General features: G+C 39.2%; 1 protein-coding gene across 1 annotated transcript in view; it reads right to left on the bottom strand.

Moving 5' to 3' along the window:
- HMGXB4 (HMG-box containing 4) overlaps positions 1–19027 on the bottom strand; it is a 34343-nt gene that overhangs the window by 1503 nt on the left and 13813 nt on the right. The window contains exons 6-9 of the mRNA XM_069490155.1: positions 6551–6632; positions 5148–5212; positions 3717–3822; positions 3072–3241 (exon numbers count right to left, since the gene is read on the bottom strand). Coding sequence (XP_069346256.1) covers positions 3072–3241; positions 3717–3822; positions 5148–5212; positions 6551–6632 — 423 coding nt within the window. The remainder of the gene's footprint in view (positions 1–3071; positions 3242–3716; positions 3823–5147; positions 5213–6550; positions 6633–19027) is intronic.

Below are 19027 nucleotides of genomic sequence, written 5' to 3'. Positions count from 1 at the left end.
CCTGGCTCCACCACTCAATGTTTCTGTACCGGAGCAGGTTGCTTGCTGTACTGTGCCTGTAAAAGGGAGCACTAATAGCATCTGCAGCACAGATGGGATTCAGATAATAAAGTACCTGGGATGGTGTCTGGTACATGGTAAGTACTTCATTATTACTATGATATCAGTCATTATTACTATGATTTCCAATATCTTTATCTTCAAAACTGCATTTCTGGTTGTCTGCTGGGGCTCTCCAATCTCAACATGCTATAAAGAGGAATAACCTTCCCATCCAAATCCACCCCTCCTCCTAGCATCCATTTCTCTGCCAAAGTCACCACCCTTCACACAACTGCCCAGTCTCAAGGCCTCAGCCATGGCCGACTCTTCCTTTCTCCCATCCTCCCTGTACACCATCCCCCCTCTGCACTTTCTGAGGGCAGCAGCACAGCAAGAAGTTAAGAGCATGGACTTTGAGGTCTTCAAAACTTAGGGGCTGAACTCTAGAGCAAGTGACTTAACCTAAGTATCTATTTTTATTTCTGTAAAAAAAGAAGGGGAACAAGAATTCTGCCTCACAAAGCTACAGTGTGAATTAAATGAAATAATCCATACCAAGCACTCTGAACCAAAGCTGGCTGAGTAAGCATTCAATAAACATCAGTAATTAGAAGTATGTAATATTATTCCATTACCTTTGCCCTACAGTTATTTATAGCCACTATTTTATGTCTGACTCTCCTAATGGATTCTAAGTTCCTTGAGGGCAGGAACCATGTCCATTCCTTTTTATGTCCTCCCAGTAACTACTAGTGTCCCACATATTGTAACAAAGAGCTAGTGGGTGTCAGGAGGCTTTGTCAAAGTGAGGTCCCATGGGCAACTTGAATTCACTCAGTGCTACTGAGTAACCTCTCAATAAGCATCTGTTGCATTAAATTAAAATCTTTGTCATGTCTAGACTAGATTATTGTTATAACTTTTCCCCAATTCTGGTCTCTTTTCACTCCCAATCTCAAATAAAAGATATTCTCAAAGAAAGCAAATAGGAACTCTGATCACATACCTCGCCACTCTAAAAATCCCTGTAGTTACTGAACAGCAAGGTATAAACACTACAGAGTATCCATGAAGACCCTCTGTAATTTGGGTTCTAGCCTTAATTTGCTACCTTATGCATTATATGTTCCAGTTTTACTGCGAAAATCTTGAAACCTACTGTTTCAGCATTTTAGCAGTAAAACTCTTCTTCAAATAAAACATTATATGGAACCCCAATATATAAAAAAAAGCTAAAAGATACGGTTAAAGTGGGGGTGGGGACCTAGGCCTCAATGGGCTTCCTTTCATCCTTCTTTGCAAAAGATGCTGAGGTTGAGGAACAGATGGAATGTCTCTCTCCAACATCTCCAATGGACACAATCCTACTTATTCTGTAAGCGCAGTCTGAATACAACCTCTCTTTCACAAAGCCTCCCCTTATTCTCCCCAACTCTCTTTGTTCTCCAACAGTATTTTAACTGCTTACGCTAGCAGAGTATGACAAGATGAGAAGAGGGCCAGAAGTCTAGCTCTGTCATGTGTAGTTGTGTAAACTTAAAACAGTCACTTAATTTCATCAGGCTTCAGGTATTCAATCTATAAATGAGCAAACTATATAAATCAATGATCCTTAAAGTGTGGTATGAGTTTCAGGTGACATATAGGTGAACATTAACTATTTTGATAATTATACATCCATTATGATGTTCCTTAGAAAAAAATTAGACTATGACCCTTGCGGTGGCAAGGACATCATTGTAAAAGGATGGATAAATTTATTTAAATAAAACTATAAAGTAAATAATGGTATAAATGGTATACAGAAATTGCAAAATTGTCGGGATACATGCAAATGAATAAATTCTGGGGAAAAGTGGACTAGAGGGAGAATGGGTATGGAGTTTCTTTTGGGGGTAATGAAATGTTTTGGAATTACATCGTAGTGATGGGTCCATAATTCTGTGAATATACTAAAACCCATTAAATTCTACACTTTAAAAGGGTGAACTTTAAGGTAAGTGAATTATATCTCAATAAGACTGTTATAAAACATAAATGGACTAGAGAATCTGCAAAGTCAGACAAAATATTAGCTATAATAATGTAAATATGATTAAATATGAAATCACAGAATATTTTATTCTGGAAATAACTATATCCATTCAGATATTGAGCCTATATGAAAGTGCTCAAGTTCTTTTGACACATGCTGAGTTTTTAGAAACTAGTCAAAGAACTTAAATACAGCTTTAACTCTTGTGGCCTTTGGCATTTTATTTATTGAATAATAATTCAACTTTCACCCAGAAGCAAGTGATTAGTTCTCTGTTACTACACTGATTTCTTAGCTTAAAAATGGCTTTAGTGGCTTAGACTGATTTCTTTGCTGAAATGTCTTATCAGAGCTTGGTGGAATGCTGAACTACTGTACTACTGAGTTAGCTACGGGGGCAATATGGTTAGAAACTGAACATGGCAATAGAAATGGAACATAACAGCTTTGCAGGTTAAGTGATTCTGAAATTGAAGCTAAAAAGGACAAAGATCCCCTTAGGGCACATAGCGTTATATAATTCAAGTGCAGAGTAATGAAGAGATTAGAATCTCAACTTCCCCATTTGCTACCTATTTTCAAAGTAGAGGATATCTTAATCCCCTATACAATCTAACCTGTCTATTCAAAACTTTGCTGGAAATGCACAGAAAAATTCAAACTCTCTTAGAAGTGCAAGTGATCAAAACTGCTTTGGGATATGCACTTATCTTTTCTACTGTACTTTTTTAAAAATAAAAATAAGTTACAGGGCATTTTAACTTCTTTTTGTGCCACTGTTTCATTAGGATGGTAACAGTGTAAACTCTGAGAGCTAACAGGTAGATTCCAAACCTCTAGGTGTTTCTGCTACCATTATGTCGTCCTTGTCACTGCATCCTGAGTACTGGCATAATTCAGCATAAAATGGTTGTTCAATGAATGTACACGAAATGAGTGAATGAATCCAAATTATATGAGAAACTGGAGTCATGCTGCTGATGGTTGTACTCACCTCAGTTTCCTGCAGGCGGTGACCGATGAGGCTTAGGGACTCTCCCAATAGCTGAAGATGAGCAGCAACATCAATGGGCTCTGTCTCAGGCGCTTTGGCTGGCAAGGCTGGTAACAGCATGGTGGTGGGTGGGGACTTCTTTTGGGGTGACAGTACTCCTGCAGAAGAAGCTGAGAACAGAGGGATGAGGGAGCGAGGTAAAACTTGTCTACAGCCTTGAACAACACAAAAATGTTCTTCTTGATTTCCCCTTTTCAAGAACTATACTAGGCATTAGCAAAACTATGGCCTGTGGGCTAAATCCAGCCATGGCTTCTTTTCATATGGCCTGTGAGCTAAGAGTGGTTTTACATTCTTTAAGGGTTGTAGAAAAAACAAAAAAGAATATGTGATAGAAGATGTACATGGCACACAAGGCCTGTAATAGTTACTCTCTGGAGCTTTACATAAAAAGTTTGCTGACCTGCGATTTACATTTTCTAAATTTGACCAACTTTTTTTGTAGGCTATAATATTCAGTAATAACTCCTGACAATCAAGGTCTGCTTCTAATATAAGCTGCTCTCCCAATTTCCTAGTAAGGAAGCAAAATTAATAGTGCTTTAGAGAAAAGAATTAAAAGCAGGAGGGAGATGTGGTCACTACCTTTTAGTTTCATGGAACCTTCTGAACTGGATGCTTTTCTTTTCACAGTTGTAGCCTCTGCTTTGTTCTGTTTGTGCTGCAGATACTGAGCTTTTTGCTTCCAAATCTGCAATCACATCAGTGCACAATAAATTAAATAAATTAAAAAGGACAAAAAGTAAAAGGAAAGCAGTTGTGAAGGAACAAAATGAAGAAAAGAAAGGCAACAGTGGAGGGGGACAGACAGAGGGTCAATACTAACTTTTAAGCTGGGGGGGTCACTGAATTAGCTTCTGACAGTTGATAACATTAATATCTTAGTAGAGTACTGTATACATTCCTCGGTGCCAATGGTCAAATCTCAGTATTGATTTTTAGAGATCACTCTAAGGTTGAAATGTAAAATCATAGAGTAAACATCTGGCTCAGTATAATGTTCATGTGGTTTAAATATTTCCTTGAACTTGCTGGTTGGCAATATCAATAGCAGGATAACAATGACATGGAAAACAAAAACTAAGGATAATGTATCTGGGCGAAAAATAGCTGTTCGACTAGATGAGCTGTATCTTAAGCAAGGTGGCAATTCTTGTGCCTATACTACCTTTATATCATCCAACTGGAAAGTATGAATGATTCAGATATGACTGTTTATCATTGTCTTATTAGCTTCTTAGCAGTACGGTACATTATTTGATAATGGTTGATAAGGATAGTGACCTGATACCTGGTTACCTAGTAAGAATATTCCTATGTTTTTACTGTTTGCAGTGACTACTAAGTGGATAACTCCTCAGTTCTCAGACTGTGACTGACTATGACTACTAGGTATCTGTAGTAGAGGGCTCTGACTTTAGATTTTCTCTTAACACTTTATTTTCGATTGACTGCCTGAGACAGGGTCTTGCTCTATTATCCAGGCAAGAGTGTAGTGGTGCAATCATAGCTCACTGTAACCTCAAACTCCTGGGCTCAAATAATTCTCCCCCTGAGCCTCCCAAGTAGTTAGGACTACAGACTGTGCCACCATAACCTGCCAGGTGGTTTTTTAAATTTTTTGTTGAGACAAGGTCTCGCTATGTTGTCCAAGCTGGTCTGAAACACCTGGCCTCAAGTGATCCTCCTGCTTCAACCTCCCAAAGTGCTGGGATTACAGATGTGAGCCACTGTGCCTGGCCTTAATCACTGCCCATTAGGTCATCTTTTGGCTCAATGTGACATTATTGGAAAAAATTAGACAAGGTTAGAAAAGAGAGCTTTGCTATAGCTAAATCCTCACCTAGATTAAATTGCCACCAACAGTGTTATTGACCTCGGCTAAACCAGTTTCCCTTGATTTGTAATGTTTTTCACTATTTTCAGTGCTGTCTTGCTGGATGATCTATAGAAGAACCGCACATTTTGGAAGGCAAAAAACAATGAAAAAATATATTTGTAAGAAAGCATACTTACCAGTTTGTCCTTTTCTGGCAATTGCTTCCACACCTCAGCCAGTTTTTTACTAAGTTCCCCAAAATCTGGCATAAAAGTAAAAAACCCAATATAGTAAAGGGTTAGCTATTAACAACACAGAAAATTGATGGGTGCAAAAACTAGAAAAAGGGTTTTGAAGATCAGATTTAAATACTGCAAGATTCTTCCAGAAAATCGAACCTAAGCCCATTACTTTTCTTCTGATTTTTTCCAGAGGGAAGGGGAAGTTTTTGTGGTCCTGAGATAGGCTCAAATCCTCGCACATCTACTCTCTGGGGATTTACTCCTGAAGCATCTTTCCGGTGTCTTTTAATTTGATCCTACAATATAAGGCCTATCAACTTAGGTTAAAGAAAATACGCTCTATAGAATTTGATAAAAGATGTTAGGTTTCTACCAAATTTCTGAGAGATCAGAACCAAAGGATTTCCCTATAGAAGCAGTCCTCCAGATGTGTAATACTACCCTTCCTTTTGTATAAAGCTTGCGCTTTAAAAAGCATATTGATGCGTGCCTCACAGAAACCTTGTGGAATAGGCAGGGCAGTATTTTACACATTAAGCAAATGAGATTTGTAGAAGTGACTTGTCCAAGGTCTGTGGTATAGTGTTTTTCTCACCTCACTGACTTCTAATATAGAGACAAACACAGTCGGTCCCGACTTAAAATGTCTGACTCACAATTTTCCAACTTTAGGATGGTGTGAAAGCAATATGCATTCAATAGAAACCATACTTCAAGTATGCATACAACTATTCTGTTTTTCACTTTTCAGTACAGTACTCAATAAATTATATAATATATTCCACACTTTATTATAAAATAGGCTTTGTGTTAGATGATTTTGCCCCATTGTAGGCTAATGTAAGTGTTCTGAGAATGTTTAAGATATGCTAGGCTATGATGTTCAGTAGGTTAGGTGTATTAAACACATTTTTGACTTATAATAGTTTCAACTTTTGATGGGTTTATCTGGACATAACACCATCGTAGTCTCATAAGTTGAGGTGCATCTGTACGACAATATAAGACATCTAGTTATAACTCTATATCCAAGGGCAGTTTGAAGAAAAGGTCAATTGTAGAATCTTGGCAATGAATAACTATGCATTTGTGTGCATTTATAAATGTACTGTACTTTATAACAATCTTACACAGTTTCCTATCTTATCAGCTTAAGAAAGATGTAAAAAAAAAAGCCCCTCATCTCTTTTGTGGATGGGGTAAACTAAGGTAAAATCTAAAGTGATTTGCAGAACTGAGGAAAGGACCCTGATTTGTATGCTAATGCTATGGGAGGAAGTTGCCTGCTGACAATGAATTGCACTGCTCCAGAGATACAAATGGGAAGTAAAACAACTAAAGACCAGAAGTGCTCTTACCTATACCTGGATGGTCAGCCACAATGGTTACACGATACTCTTTACAGAACACCTGGTAGGCCGACATATTCTTCTTTTTTGGCTAGTGCCACATAGAAAATAGAACAGGGTAAGACTTGATTAGAACCCAAGTTTAGTAACCCTGAAACTATGGTAACAAAATAGAAAGGATACCTACACTTTTCCATCAAGGGAAGTTTTAAATTACTAGCCAGCTTTCCTAAACAAGGAAAATTAATTTTTAATCCTTTCCTAAACAAGGAAAATTAATTTTTAGCATGTTATTTATCACCCAGAGATGAGTATCAGTTTTGATTTTAGCAGGTAAAAACCACATGCTAAATTATTTTTAGATTTTTCAGGTTGTTGTAACTACATGCTAATTATTTGTAAATCCCTTCATTCTTCCCCTATACAATTCCATGTTATATATTTCTTTTAGAACTAAGTGCTAAGAAAATCTTTACCTCTCCTGGGGTGTCTATTTTTCTCATCTTTGAAAATCAGGACCATGTAATTTCCTTTTAAACTTTAGGGCCAGAAATCTAAGAGCCAAATCTATGTTCTTTTTGTTTCTCTGGTTTTGATTTCAAATCTTATAATTTCCCTCATTCTGTTTTTAATGTCATTTATAGTTTATCATTATTTGATTATTCACATTCTTGTGGTTCAAGGTGAGAAATAAGCAACCAAAGACAATTCCTTGGTAGTCAACGTCAGACAAACCCCTCTTACCTTTCACTTCAACAAACTCTTTCTTTGTACTACCTGAAGCATGTTTGTTCTTCGCTATATTATGACAGTGACAAAAGGAGTGTAAGAATTTTGAGAAACAAAAATCAAATCACTTTTAAAGCCAGTTTGACAAGGGATATCCAAAACAAAATATTATATTTCTGGCATTCCTTTTTACAACTATTCATAGACTAAGAGAAAAAAGTTTTCCCACCTGAATAGGGGCATTAGATTAAGTATCATCTGTCCAAATCTCTCATTTTGAGAATGGGAAAAAAATTAACTCAGAGAAATAGTTTATGCTGAGGGTACCACAGCTAAGCTAATCATAATACCAGAACGACTACACCCCAGGTAGCCCTGACTTTCAGAGCTATGCTTTGTGAGCCAAGGAAGAAACATGTTGCTTCCTTACAAAAAAAGTTACTATTTAAAATAAAGTGTGAAGTCCTGCTTCTCCTGCTAACGAGTCCCCTATTTCCTCCTAGTCCTGCAGTTATTAAAATGACATGAATGTTTGGTGCTTTAAAAGCCACTATAAACTTTTGAGTCAGATTTTATGACTAAAACCAAACCAACAACACAGTCCTGCCTCAAGGACTGTGCATCAAGAGTTACATCTTGTTTTAAACAAAGCTTGATCATGTACTTGATTTACCTGCCTTAGTTCTTAACGTTTTTACCATAACATAACTACCCTCAAAGGACAAAGACCAGCTGAGACTGACGACAATAAAAATCTTGTGTGACGGCCCTGACTTTAATTCCAAAAGGAACTCTGAAATCATTCTGTTGAACAGACACATTCCCAGAACACCTCCCAAGGTAATGCTTTGAATGAGATAGCACTTATATGTATATAAAAATTGCGGCATGTTAAAAACTTAGTTTCAAAATTTTATACTAATCTTAAAAATGGCTTGTCTATATGCTTGACATTACTGGAAAATATATGATGAAAGAATAATTTGTGGAAGCCTATACTTTGCCAAATCTTTCCCAACTGTAGAATCAATCTCACTACTAAATACTGAGAATATTAGAAGGAATATGTGCTTGAGAGATTTCATAGCCCAACTGGCCACATTATAAAACCTGCAAGGAAGGCATTTTAACAATGTTTTCTCAAACATGATATATAATACTGTAAAAGGTTAATGCTACTATTCTGCAACGCTATCTATAGTTGTAATACAAAATTAAAACCACCGTTACAAAATTAATCAGAGTTCTTAGCCAATATACTACATCCAAATTTATATAATGAAGAAAGAGGGGTTCCCTTCATAATTCTCATAAGGGACTTTATTCAATTATGAAAATAAATGAGTATTTATTGAGTACCTGTACTGGGTGGTGGTATAGTACTAAACAGTTAAGAGGATGAGCTTTTGAAGCCCAGATCTTATTCCAAGGAGGTTAAGCAACATAAAATAGTGGAAAACACATGAAATTTAAAGTTTAAAGGTCCACAATCTTGTCCCAGCTTCATTACATACTAATTATTTGATCCCAAATAAAACACATGCAAAATGGAAAGCTTTTTTGACATGTGATATTAAACATATTTTTCTGGCTGGGCCCACACCTGTAATTCTGGGACTTTGGGAGGCTGAGACAGGAGGATTGCTGAGGGCCAGGAATTCAAGAGCAGCCTTGGTAACAGTGAGACCCCATCTCCACAAAGAATAAAAAAATGGTGGCTCACGCCTGTAATCCTAGCACTCTGGGAGGCCGAGGCGGGTGGATCGCTCAAGGTAAGGAGTTCGAGACCAGCCTGAGCAAGAGCAAGACCCCGTCTCTACTAAAAAAAATAGAAAGAAATTATCTGGCCAACTAAAATATACATAGAAAAAATTAGCCGGGAATGGTGGCGCATGCCTGTAGTCCCAACTACTCGGGAGGCTAAGGCGGTAGGATTGCTTAAGCCCAGAAGTTTGAGGTTGCTGTGAGCTAGGCTGACGCCACGGCACTCACTCTAGCCTGGGCAACAAAGCGAGACTCTGCCTCAAAAAAAAAAAAAAAAAAAAAAATTAGCTGGGTGTAGTGGCTCATAACTATAGTCCTAGCTACTCAGGAGGCTGAAGCAGGAAGATTGCTTAAGCCCAGGAGTTTGAGGCTGCAGTGAACTATGATGACACCACTGCACTCCAGCATGGGTGTCAGAGTAAGAGCCTGTCTCAAAAAAAGAAAAAAAAGGCATTTTTCAATGGCAAAGAAGAAAAAGCAGAGACTAAAAAGAAGGAAAGATTTCAAAGACAACAGAAAAAAAGTAACCCCTTAAAGTCCTCTGCCATTCATTTATTAATAAATATTGAGTATCCATATATGCCAGATATTGGGAATTCCATATATGCCAGATATTGGGAATACAGATAACAATCTGTATGGTAGACACATAATCTACCATATAAGCCAGACAAATCTGTCATTCTAATAGAATGCAGTCCTGTTACATGGAAAGCACTGGGTGCTATGGGAACATGGAATGGGAGTATCTCACCAAATCCGGGAGTCAAAGAAAGCTTCCTGGAGGAAATGACATTTCATCTAGACTTGAGAGCTGGGTAGAACTAGGCAGATGAAGAGTGGTTAAGAGTGTTCCAGGCAGAGGGAACAACATGTGGTACACTCATCAAAGGAGAGAGAGGTAAGAGATGACGTTAGAGAAGTGGGCAGACCCCAAACGAGGCCTCATAACCATGTTCGAGAGCATGGACTCTAACCGGAAGAAGCAATGCACGTATCCCCAGCAGGAAGTTACAGTCAGGGTTGCACCTTAGCACCGTGGAGGACAAACCGGAGAAGAGCGAGAGCAAAGGCAGGAAGATGGCTCGGGGCGCTGCTGCAGGAGTGCCGAGGAGGGACGATGGCCTACAGCCAAGACAGTGGGGCTGGAGAAAAGCAAATAAATTGGAAAGGAGGGAGACACGATGGGTTTATCAGAAATACTGTGGCAAAATGGACAGGACCTGGGCTTTGGAGACCAAAAAACCTGGGTTAGAATCCTGATCAAACTATTTACTACTTACACAAATTGCTTTATTTCCCTGAGCTGTAGTTTCCCTGTAAGTAAAACTTGGATAATACCATTTAACTCAAAGGTGGGAATTAATCAAACAGTGTTTGGCACTTCAGTAGGTACTCAATGATGTTATTTTTGTGGAAGGCAGAATTCCGAGATGGCCTCCATGATCGCTGTGCAGTGTCCTCCCCTACGTGTGGGCAAGACTGGTGAATATGATGGGTTATCAGTTCCATGCTTGTTACATGGCACAGGGGATTTTGCAGATGCAATTAAGGTCTTTAGCAAGTTGAATCTGAGTTAATCAAAAGGGAGATTATCCTGACTGGGCCCGACCTTATGATATGAGCCCTTAAAAGAGACAAGAAGCCTAGCAAGTTATTTTAAAGATACCAACAAACTAATTCTAAAGTTCTTATGAAGAGGCAAAGGACCCAGAATAGCCAACATAGTACTGAAGAACAAAGCTGGAGGACTGACACTACCTGACTTCTATGTTACTATAAAGCTACGGTAATCAAGACAGTGTGTACTATGCAAGGGAAGCTGCAAAAAACAAAAAGAAAAAGAAAAAAAAAAAAAAAGACAGTGTGGCACTGGCAAAAGAAAAGATAAATACATCAGTGGAACAGAATAGAGAACTCAGAAATAGACCCTCATAAATACAGTCAACTGATCTCTGACAAAGCAGTAAAGACAACACAATGAAAAAAAGACAGTCTTTTCAACAAACCATGCTAGAAGAATTGGACATCCACATGCAAAAACAACAACAACAAAAATCTAAACATACACCTTACACCCTTCACAAAAATTTACTCAAAATGAATCACAGACCTACACGTAAACTGTAAAACTACAAAACTCCTAGCAGATAACACAAGAGAAATCTAGATGGACTTGGGTTTGGTGATGACTTTTTAGAAACAGCACGGAAGACAACTCCACGAAAGAATGAAGTGATAAACTGGACTTCATTAAAATTAAAAACCTCTGCTCTGAGAAAGATGCTGTTAAGAGAATGAAAAGAGGCCGGGTGTGGTGGCTCACACCTGTAATCCTAGTACTCTGGGAGGCTGAGGCAGGTGGATTGTTTGAGCTCAGGAGTTGGAAACCAGCCTGAGCAAGAGTGAGACCCCATCTCTACTGAAAAAAATAGAAAGAAATTAGCTGGACAACTAAAAATATAAAGAAAAAATTAGCCGGGCATGGTGGTGCATGCCTGTAGTCCCAGCTACTTGGGAGGCTGAGGCAGAAGGATCGCTTGAGCCCAGGAGTTTGAGGTTACTGTGAGCTAGGCTGATGCCACAGCACTCTAGCCTGGGTGACTAGTCCTGAGTGGACTCTTCCTCAAAAAGAAAAAAAAAAAAAAAAAAAAAACCAGAATGAAAAGACTATCTACACAATGGAAGAAAATATTTGCAAAAGACTTATCTGATAATAAACTATTATACAAAATATACAAAGAACTCTTAAAATACAACAAGAAAACAAACAACCTAATAAAAAAAACTGGGCCAAAGACCTGAACAGACACCTCACCAAAGAAGACAGATGGTGGGGCTGAGGCAAGAGGATCACTTGAGCCAAGGAGTTCGACGCTGCAGTCAGCTATGATTGTGCCACTGCATTCCAGCCTGGGCAACAAAGGGAGACCCTGTCTCAAAAACAAAACAAAACAAACCAAAACATATATACATAGGTATGGTACAAATGGTGCTCCACACCACGTCATCAGAGAAATGGAAATTAAAACAACACTGAGATACCACTACACACCTATCAGAATGGCCAAAATCTAGAACACTGACAACACACTGACAACAAATGCAGGTGAGGATGTGGAGTAATAGGAACCCTCATTTATCGCTGGTGGAAATGCAAAACGGTACAGCCACTTTGGAAGACAGTTGGTTCCTTACAAAACTAAACATATTCTTATCATGCAGTCCATTTATGTCCACAAAAACCTGCACACAGATGTTTACAGCAGCTTTATTCATAATTGCCCAAACTTGAAAGCAATCAAGATGTCCCACAGTGAATGAATAAACTGTAGTATATCTAGACAATGGAATATTATACACTGCTAAAAGAAAAAAGGCTATAAACCCATGAAAATATATGGAAGACACTTAAGTATTAATACATATTACTAAGTTAAAGCAGCCAATCTGAGACAGCTACAGAGCAGAGAGGATTTTTAGGGCAGTGAAAAATACTGTGTATGATACTATAATGGTGGAAACATGTCATTATACATTTGTCAAAACCCACAGAATGTTCTGCTCAATTTTGCTGTGAAAGGAAAAGTATATGGAAAAAAAAAAAAGAATTAAAATTCAAAATTAAAAAAAACCCCAAAAAACCCACAGAATGGACACCACCAAGAATGAACCCTACTATGGACTTTGGGGGATAATGACATGTCAGTGTAGGTTCATCAGGTGTAACAAAAGTACCATTCTGGTGGGGGATGTTGACAGTAGGGGAGGCTATACTTATGTAGAGGAGGGTATTATATATGCAATGTCTCTATACTGTCCTTTCAATCTTGCTGTGAACCTAAAACTGCTCCAAAAAAATAAAGTTTTAAAGAGTTTCCTGAAAAAATTTCAGATGTAATGGAAACTAGATTAAACTAGAATTCAGGGGAAAAAAAAGAGACAAGAAGCAACAACACTCTCACACTGTCCTGCTGGACATGAACTTGAAGAAAACAAGTTGCCATGAGTTCTGCAACTGCAAGGAACTGAATGTCGCCAACAACCAGAATGAGCTTGGAAGAGGACCTTGGAGCCTCAGATGAGAACCCAGCTCTGGCTGACACACCAATTTCAGCCTTGTGAGAACCTAAGCACAGAACCCAGGTGAGCCTCATCCAGACTTCCTATCTACAGAACTGTGAGGTAAATGGATGTTGTTTTAAACTGTTAAGCTTGTGATAATCTGTTATGCTACAATATGTCACAAAACTAATGAGTTCTTTTCTATTCCTTATGTATTTTTCAAAATAGACATTGTGGCACCCCAAAAGCCAATACAAGTTTTAAAACAGAAATTGTGGTGGAGGAGGATAGGGTGAAATCTGTATCAAAGAAAATGGCAGCAAGCTCTTTATTTTAAAATTTTTCATTGAAATAAATAGTAAGGATCCTATTTTTGGCATTCTGGTGAAGCCAGTCCTGTTTAGAGATGTTACAAAAGTTCATTCTGGGTGCTGGGTCTCCTTTATTAATTTAGTAGCAGTTTTATATCCCCAAATATTTCATGCATTCTAACTGAAGATCCAAGAATCCTTCCTTTCAAATCCCCTTTATTAGGCCCAAGATACATCTCGCTCTCTTACACACACACACACACACACACACACACGAGCGGTTGTGTAAATTTTATAGGTGCCCATTTGAAGGGGGTACGGATTGATCAGTCTGGGTGATTCCACTTACTGTTCATTCCACTCTAAGAACGAACCTACACCTTGGAGTGAGGTTGACAGGGTTAATAAATCGGCTTTCCCCAGATAGTTGCTGTATGTTCCTTTCAGTGTGTTATAACTCACTACCCAAGTGTGATTCTGGTGTTTGTAGCTGATATAATTTTTTTTAAAAAAATAATGTCTCCTGGCCGGGCGCGGTGGCTCACGCCTGTAATCCTAGCACTCTGGGAGGCCGAGGCGGGTGGATTGCTCAAGGTCAGGAGTTCGAGACCAGCCTGAGCGAGACCCCGTCTCTACTAAAAATAGAAAGACATTATATGGACACCTAAAAATCTATATAGAAAAAATTAGCCGGGCATAGTGGCGCATGCCTGTAGTCCCAGCTACTCGGGAGGCTGAGGCAGTAGGATCGCTTAAGCCCAGGAGTTTGAGGTTGCTGTGAGCTAAGCTGACGCCACGGCACTCACTCTAGCCTGGGCAACAAAGTGAGACTCTGTCTCAACAAAAAAAAAAAACAAAAAAAAAACAAAAAAAAATAATGTCTCCTGAATACATGCCAATGATGTCATCTGGTGCTGAAGAGAGAAAAATCTAGTGGCAATGGACTCACATTCTGCTGGACTAAGAATCTGTTGGCTTTCAACATGGAGCCTTCCTAAAGGATTTTCAAGGGAAACTCTGACTACAACTTTCATTTTATGTGCTGATCTTAGGACCTAACCCTTGTGTAAGATATGACTCCAGTCTGTGAACCTAAAGTTCAGATTTCAAACACAAGGGTTAATAAATTGTTTTTTTGTTTTTTTTTTTTGAGACAGAGTCTTGCTCTGTTGCCCGGGTTAGAGTGTCGTGGCGTCAGCCTGGCTCACAGCAACCTCAAACTCCTGAGCTCAAGCGATCCTCCTGCCTCAGCCTTCCGAGTAGCTGGCATGCGCCACCATGCCCGGCTACAAAACACAACAGTTAAAAATTTCCCAGGGCACATACATTTTTCTAAATTAATAGTTAGAAATACACAAATAGTGGATGATCTCCATATATACAAAACATTTTCATGAGATTCCAAATGCAAGGCCAGTAATTCCACTCTAGACCTAATCATGCAAGAAAACATACAGGATGGCAAATAGATCATAGCCGGAATACACGGATGCTGCATAAATTTAATAAAGTGCTAATATTTTGAAAACTTGGATATCTTATTATTGGTATAAATTACTTGCAAACAAACTGTACCTGTAGCAAATTACTTGCAACAAGTCCACTTACTAAATGTGACTCATGATGTAATTTTACAGCCAGAATCTTTCTGAATATTTGATGAGGCATGTTACAATATCAAGACCTTTCAAAAAGCAACTTCTAATGCTCCAAAAACAGTCCTCCTTAACTTTTTTGAGTCATCGAATTCTGAGAACCTGATGAAATGCCTCTTTATAACTCTAGTGTAAGATCCTATTTTAAAGGATAAAATATCTGGGGGTTAAGGTATAATACTGCTTATGAGTGTTAAAAATAAAATTTGGCTTTCTCCTGCTAATGACAGGAACCCAATCCCTTTAGTTTTCCTAATATAAATGATGTTAATAATAATGTCCTGGCTGGGTGAGTTGGCTCACACCTATAATCCCAGCACTTTGGGAGGCCAAGCAAGGCAGGAGGATAGCTTGAGGCCAGGAGTTCAAGACCAGCCTGGGTAACACAGTGAGACCCTATCTCTACAAAAAATAAAATAGAAAAATAATGTCCATAATATAAACGATTTTTTTTTTTTTTAATTTTTAGAGATAGGGTCTTACTCTGTTGCCCAGGCTGGAATACAGTGGCATAATCATGGCTCACTCCAGCCTCAAACTTCTGGGCTCAAGCAATCCTCCCACTCCAGCCTCCTAAGTAGCTGGGACTATAGATGCATGCCACTATGCCAAGCTATTTTTTTTTATTTTTCAGAGACAGGGTCTTGCTATGTTGCCCAGGCTGGTTTTGAACTCCTGGCCTCAAGCAACCCTCCAGCCTCAGCCTCCCAAGTAGCTGGGATTACAGATACGAGCCACTGCGCCTGGTTTATACAAATGATGTTAATACCATGTAGGAGACATTGTTGTAAGACTTACCTGTAGAAACTCACTTAAACATCATAGCAACTCTATGAAGTAAGTCCCATTGTACTGCTAGTGTGAGGATGAGGAAACTGAGATCCAGAGTCCCAAATCTGGGAAATGGCAGGGGCAGCATCTCAACACAGGCAGCCTGGCTCTGAAGCCCAGACTCATAACCATTGTACCATTTGATGTTCTTCTGAATTAACTGGACTGAGGTCCCCACATCTGATCTGGCTAAAAGGAATGGCTATCAGGTAAGAAAGGTTTTTCACCAATGCTTTTATTTTAACTACCTTGAATGGAAATCTTTGTAAAATGTACTCTTCTGCTATCTCTCATACTGTATCACTGAATATAATTTAAACACTCTGTACAGTAAAAAGAGCATGGCTCCTGCAGTCAGAAAACCTGGGTTCAGATTCCTGTTCTGCCACTAACAGGTGTGTGTCCTGGGGCAGGTCATTTCACTTCTTTGAGCTTATTTCTGTGAAATGGAGATGATAATACCTATACCTCATTGGATTATGAAAATTCAGTGATGTACTAGAAATAAAAAACTAGTACAGTGCCTAGAACATGTTAAGAACTCTATAGCTAGCTATTATGATTGTGATTTACTAATTCCTACACTGCTCTCCTGCTCCCTTCCTGGAAGAAGGCAGGCCCTGCAGCAATACTCTCTGCCTTCTACATGGTTACTTTTAAATTTCTGCTGGCTTCACTATAGTCACACCAACTCTTGGGGTTCTCTGAACATCCTGTGCCCTTTCCTGTCTCAGGGCCTTCACATATATTTTTCATTCCCTGACTGAAATGCCTACTCCTCTTTTCCACCTAATAATTCCTTCTTGGCCTTAAGATTTGGTTCATGATACCTCTTCCAGGAAGCCTGTCATTCCCAGGTTTTCCTTACACGCCCTCAGCACTCTGCACATGCCTCTGTTGAGGTTCTGAGTACTTTCCTACTGGTTTGCTAGACCGAAAGCTCTTTGAGAGCAGACATTGTATGACATCTTATTCATGTCTGTCTCCTTAGCATCTGGCAAGTGCCTGGCACAATGCAATTGCGGAATAAATATGTACAGAATGAATAACAAAGTCTCAGCATTGTGTGTGAAGGGGCCAGAGCGTGCATTCATTTCTTTTACCTTCTCTGATTTTCACAACACTCTTGCGAATGAAGTAGTCTGGGTGCTAGTTCCCCATTTTAAGAATAAAGGAACAGAGTCAGAGGGGTCCCACTGCCCGACTCAATGTTCCTTCCCCCAGTAACCATAGTGCTCTCCAATGAGCTGGAGGTTTTATGACATCTGCTTTTGCTCCTTAGAGGCTCTGCTTTCTTTCTGGTTCTTAACTGTTTCCAAATCTGTGAGATAATGGTAGAGTTTGGCTCCTAAAGGTAAGGTGTTATATTAAGGTGGGGTATCATTTGCATAAAAACAAAGTCTCCTCACTTAGTCTACTATGTGAAATGAATGGTGGAAAAAAAGTTTTAAAAAGATATTTTAAAGTATAGTTTATGCTTCTGAAGAACTTAGGATGTAACCGACAGTAATTATAACTGCAGCTAACGTTTACTGAGCCATGCCCTATGTTAAGTGTGTTACACGTGCCACCTAATTTAATCTAAATAATCCCATTTTACAAATGAGCAAACAGAGAAGTGAGGACGCAATCTCAAGAGAACAAAGCTAGTAAGTAGCAGACTAAATAAGAATCCAAATCTGCTGAATTCAAGTATGGCTTTTAACCACTTCATTAAACTCCGCCTCTTAAGTTTGAAAAACAACCTTTTCACTTCTCAAAAGGGCAAATCTCAAATACCAGGATACTGTATCGGTTTTCTTTGACTTAGAATCTACTTTTATCTTGTCAAAGATGTATTGTGGCACTGAATAACCGTGTCTTAAAGTTTTAGAAAGGCATGTTGTATAGTGGAAAGATTACAGGCTTGGTATAAGAAACCTGTATTTCAATTTGGCTCCACATCTTTTCTTCTCTGCTTCTCCCTCTGTTAAATGGGGCTGATGGCAGCCATCAGTCAAGACTGGTAACGTACGGAAAACGCCTAGGAGAGCCTGGCACACAGCAGCCACTCAATAGATGGTAGTGACGAATTTTTACCAATTATTGTTATTCAGCCTCAGTTTTGCCAGAGGGAGAACTTATATAGTACAAGTCTGGTTATTAATATAATTCAGGATTTAGTTTATTAGATCAACAAACAATGCCTGACTATGCCAGGCACTAGGTTACCTGGCCTCGCCTTAGGTTGCTTAGAGGAAGTGCATGTATTCATACAGATTACTGAAGGGATACCTCTGAAGTGGCAACATCACAGGATATTATTTTCAGTGGTAGTGAATGGGCTTTTATTGATTTAGTAAAACCTAAAAGTAGAGTAAGTTTGAAATGTAACCGTACCCTGCTTCTCCAATATAAACAAAAAAATTCCACTTCAATGGGATGATCTTTAGTGGGAAATCATCAAGATATTACCAACGATTTTTCTACTCTTCTTAGAAAGCAGGACTCAAAACAAGCAAAACCAACCAACCAAACAAGGAAATACAAAAATCACTCCCAAACCAAAACAACACCGAAAGCCCAACTTTCACTAGGGAGGTAGTCCAATTTCCCTTCTCCGTGTCAGTCAGAACTCCCCACTAAAAGCCCACCCCTGCTGTGCTCACTTCCACACTGCTCACTCTTCCCTCAACCCCACTGCACTTGAACTCCCTGGACTCACTAGCATGAGACCAGCCTACTTTTTTTTTTTTTTGAGACAGAGTCTTACTCTGTTGCCCAGGCTAGAGGACAGTGGCATCATCATAGCTCACAGCAACTTCAAACTCCTGGGGTCAGGCGATCCTCCTACCTCAGCCTCCCAAGTAGCTGGGACTACAGGTGTGTACCTCCATGCCCGGCTAATTTTTTTCTATTTTTAGTAGAGATGTGGTCTCACTTTCACTCAGGCTGATCTTGAAGTCCTGACCTCAAGTGATCCTCCCACTTTGGATTCCCAGAGTGCAAGGATTACAGGCGTGAGCCACCGTGCCAGGCCCAGACCAGCCTACTCCTGAAACTGTCTTTCCTCTCCCTCCGTGATTCTCCACTAACGTAACTGCCCCCTCCCCCTTCTCTTATATAAATGCCTTAGTATAAGTGTTCTACAA

The sequence above is a fragment of the Eulemur rufifrons genome, chromosome 16 (genome assembly GCF_041146395.1).
Source record: "Eulemur rufifrons isolate Redbay chromosome 16, OSU_ERuf_1, whole genome shotgun sequence".
NCBI lineage: Eukaryota > Metazoa > Chordata > Mammalia > Primates > Lemuridae > Eulemur > Eulemur rufifrons.
The sequence above is the reverse complement of the archived record's forward strand: the minus strand, read 5'-3'. Positions and strand labels throughout refer to the sequence as shown.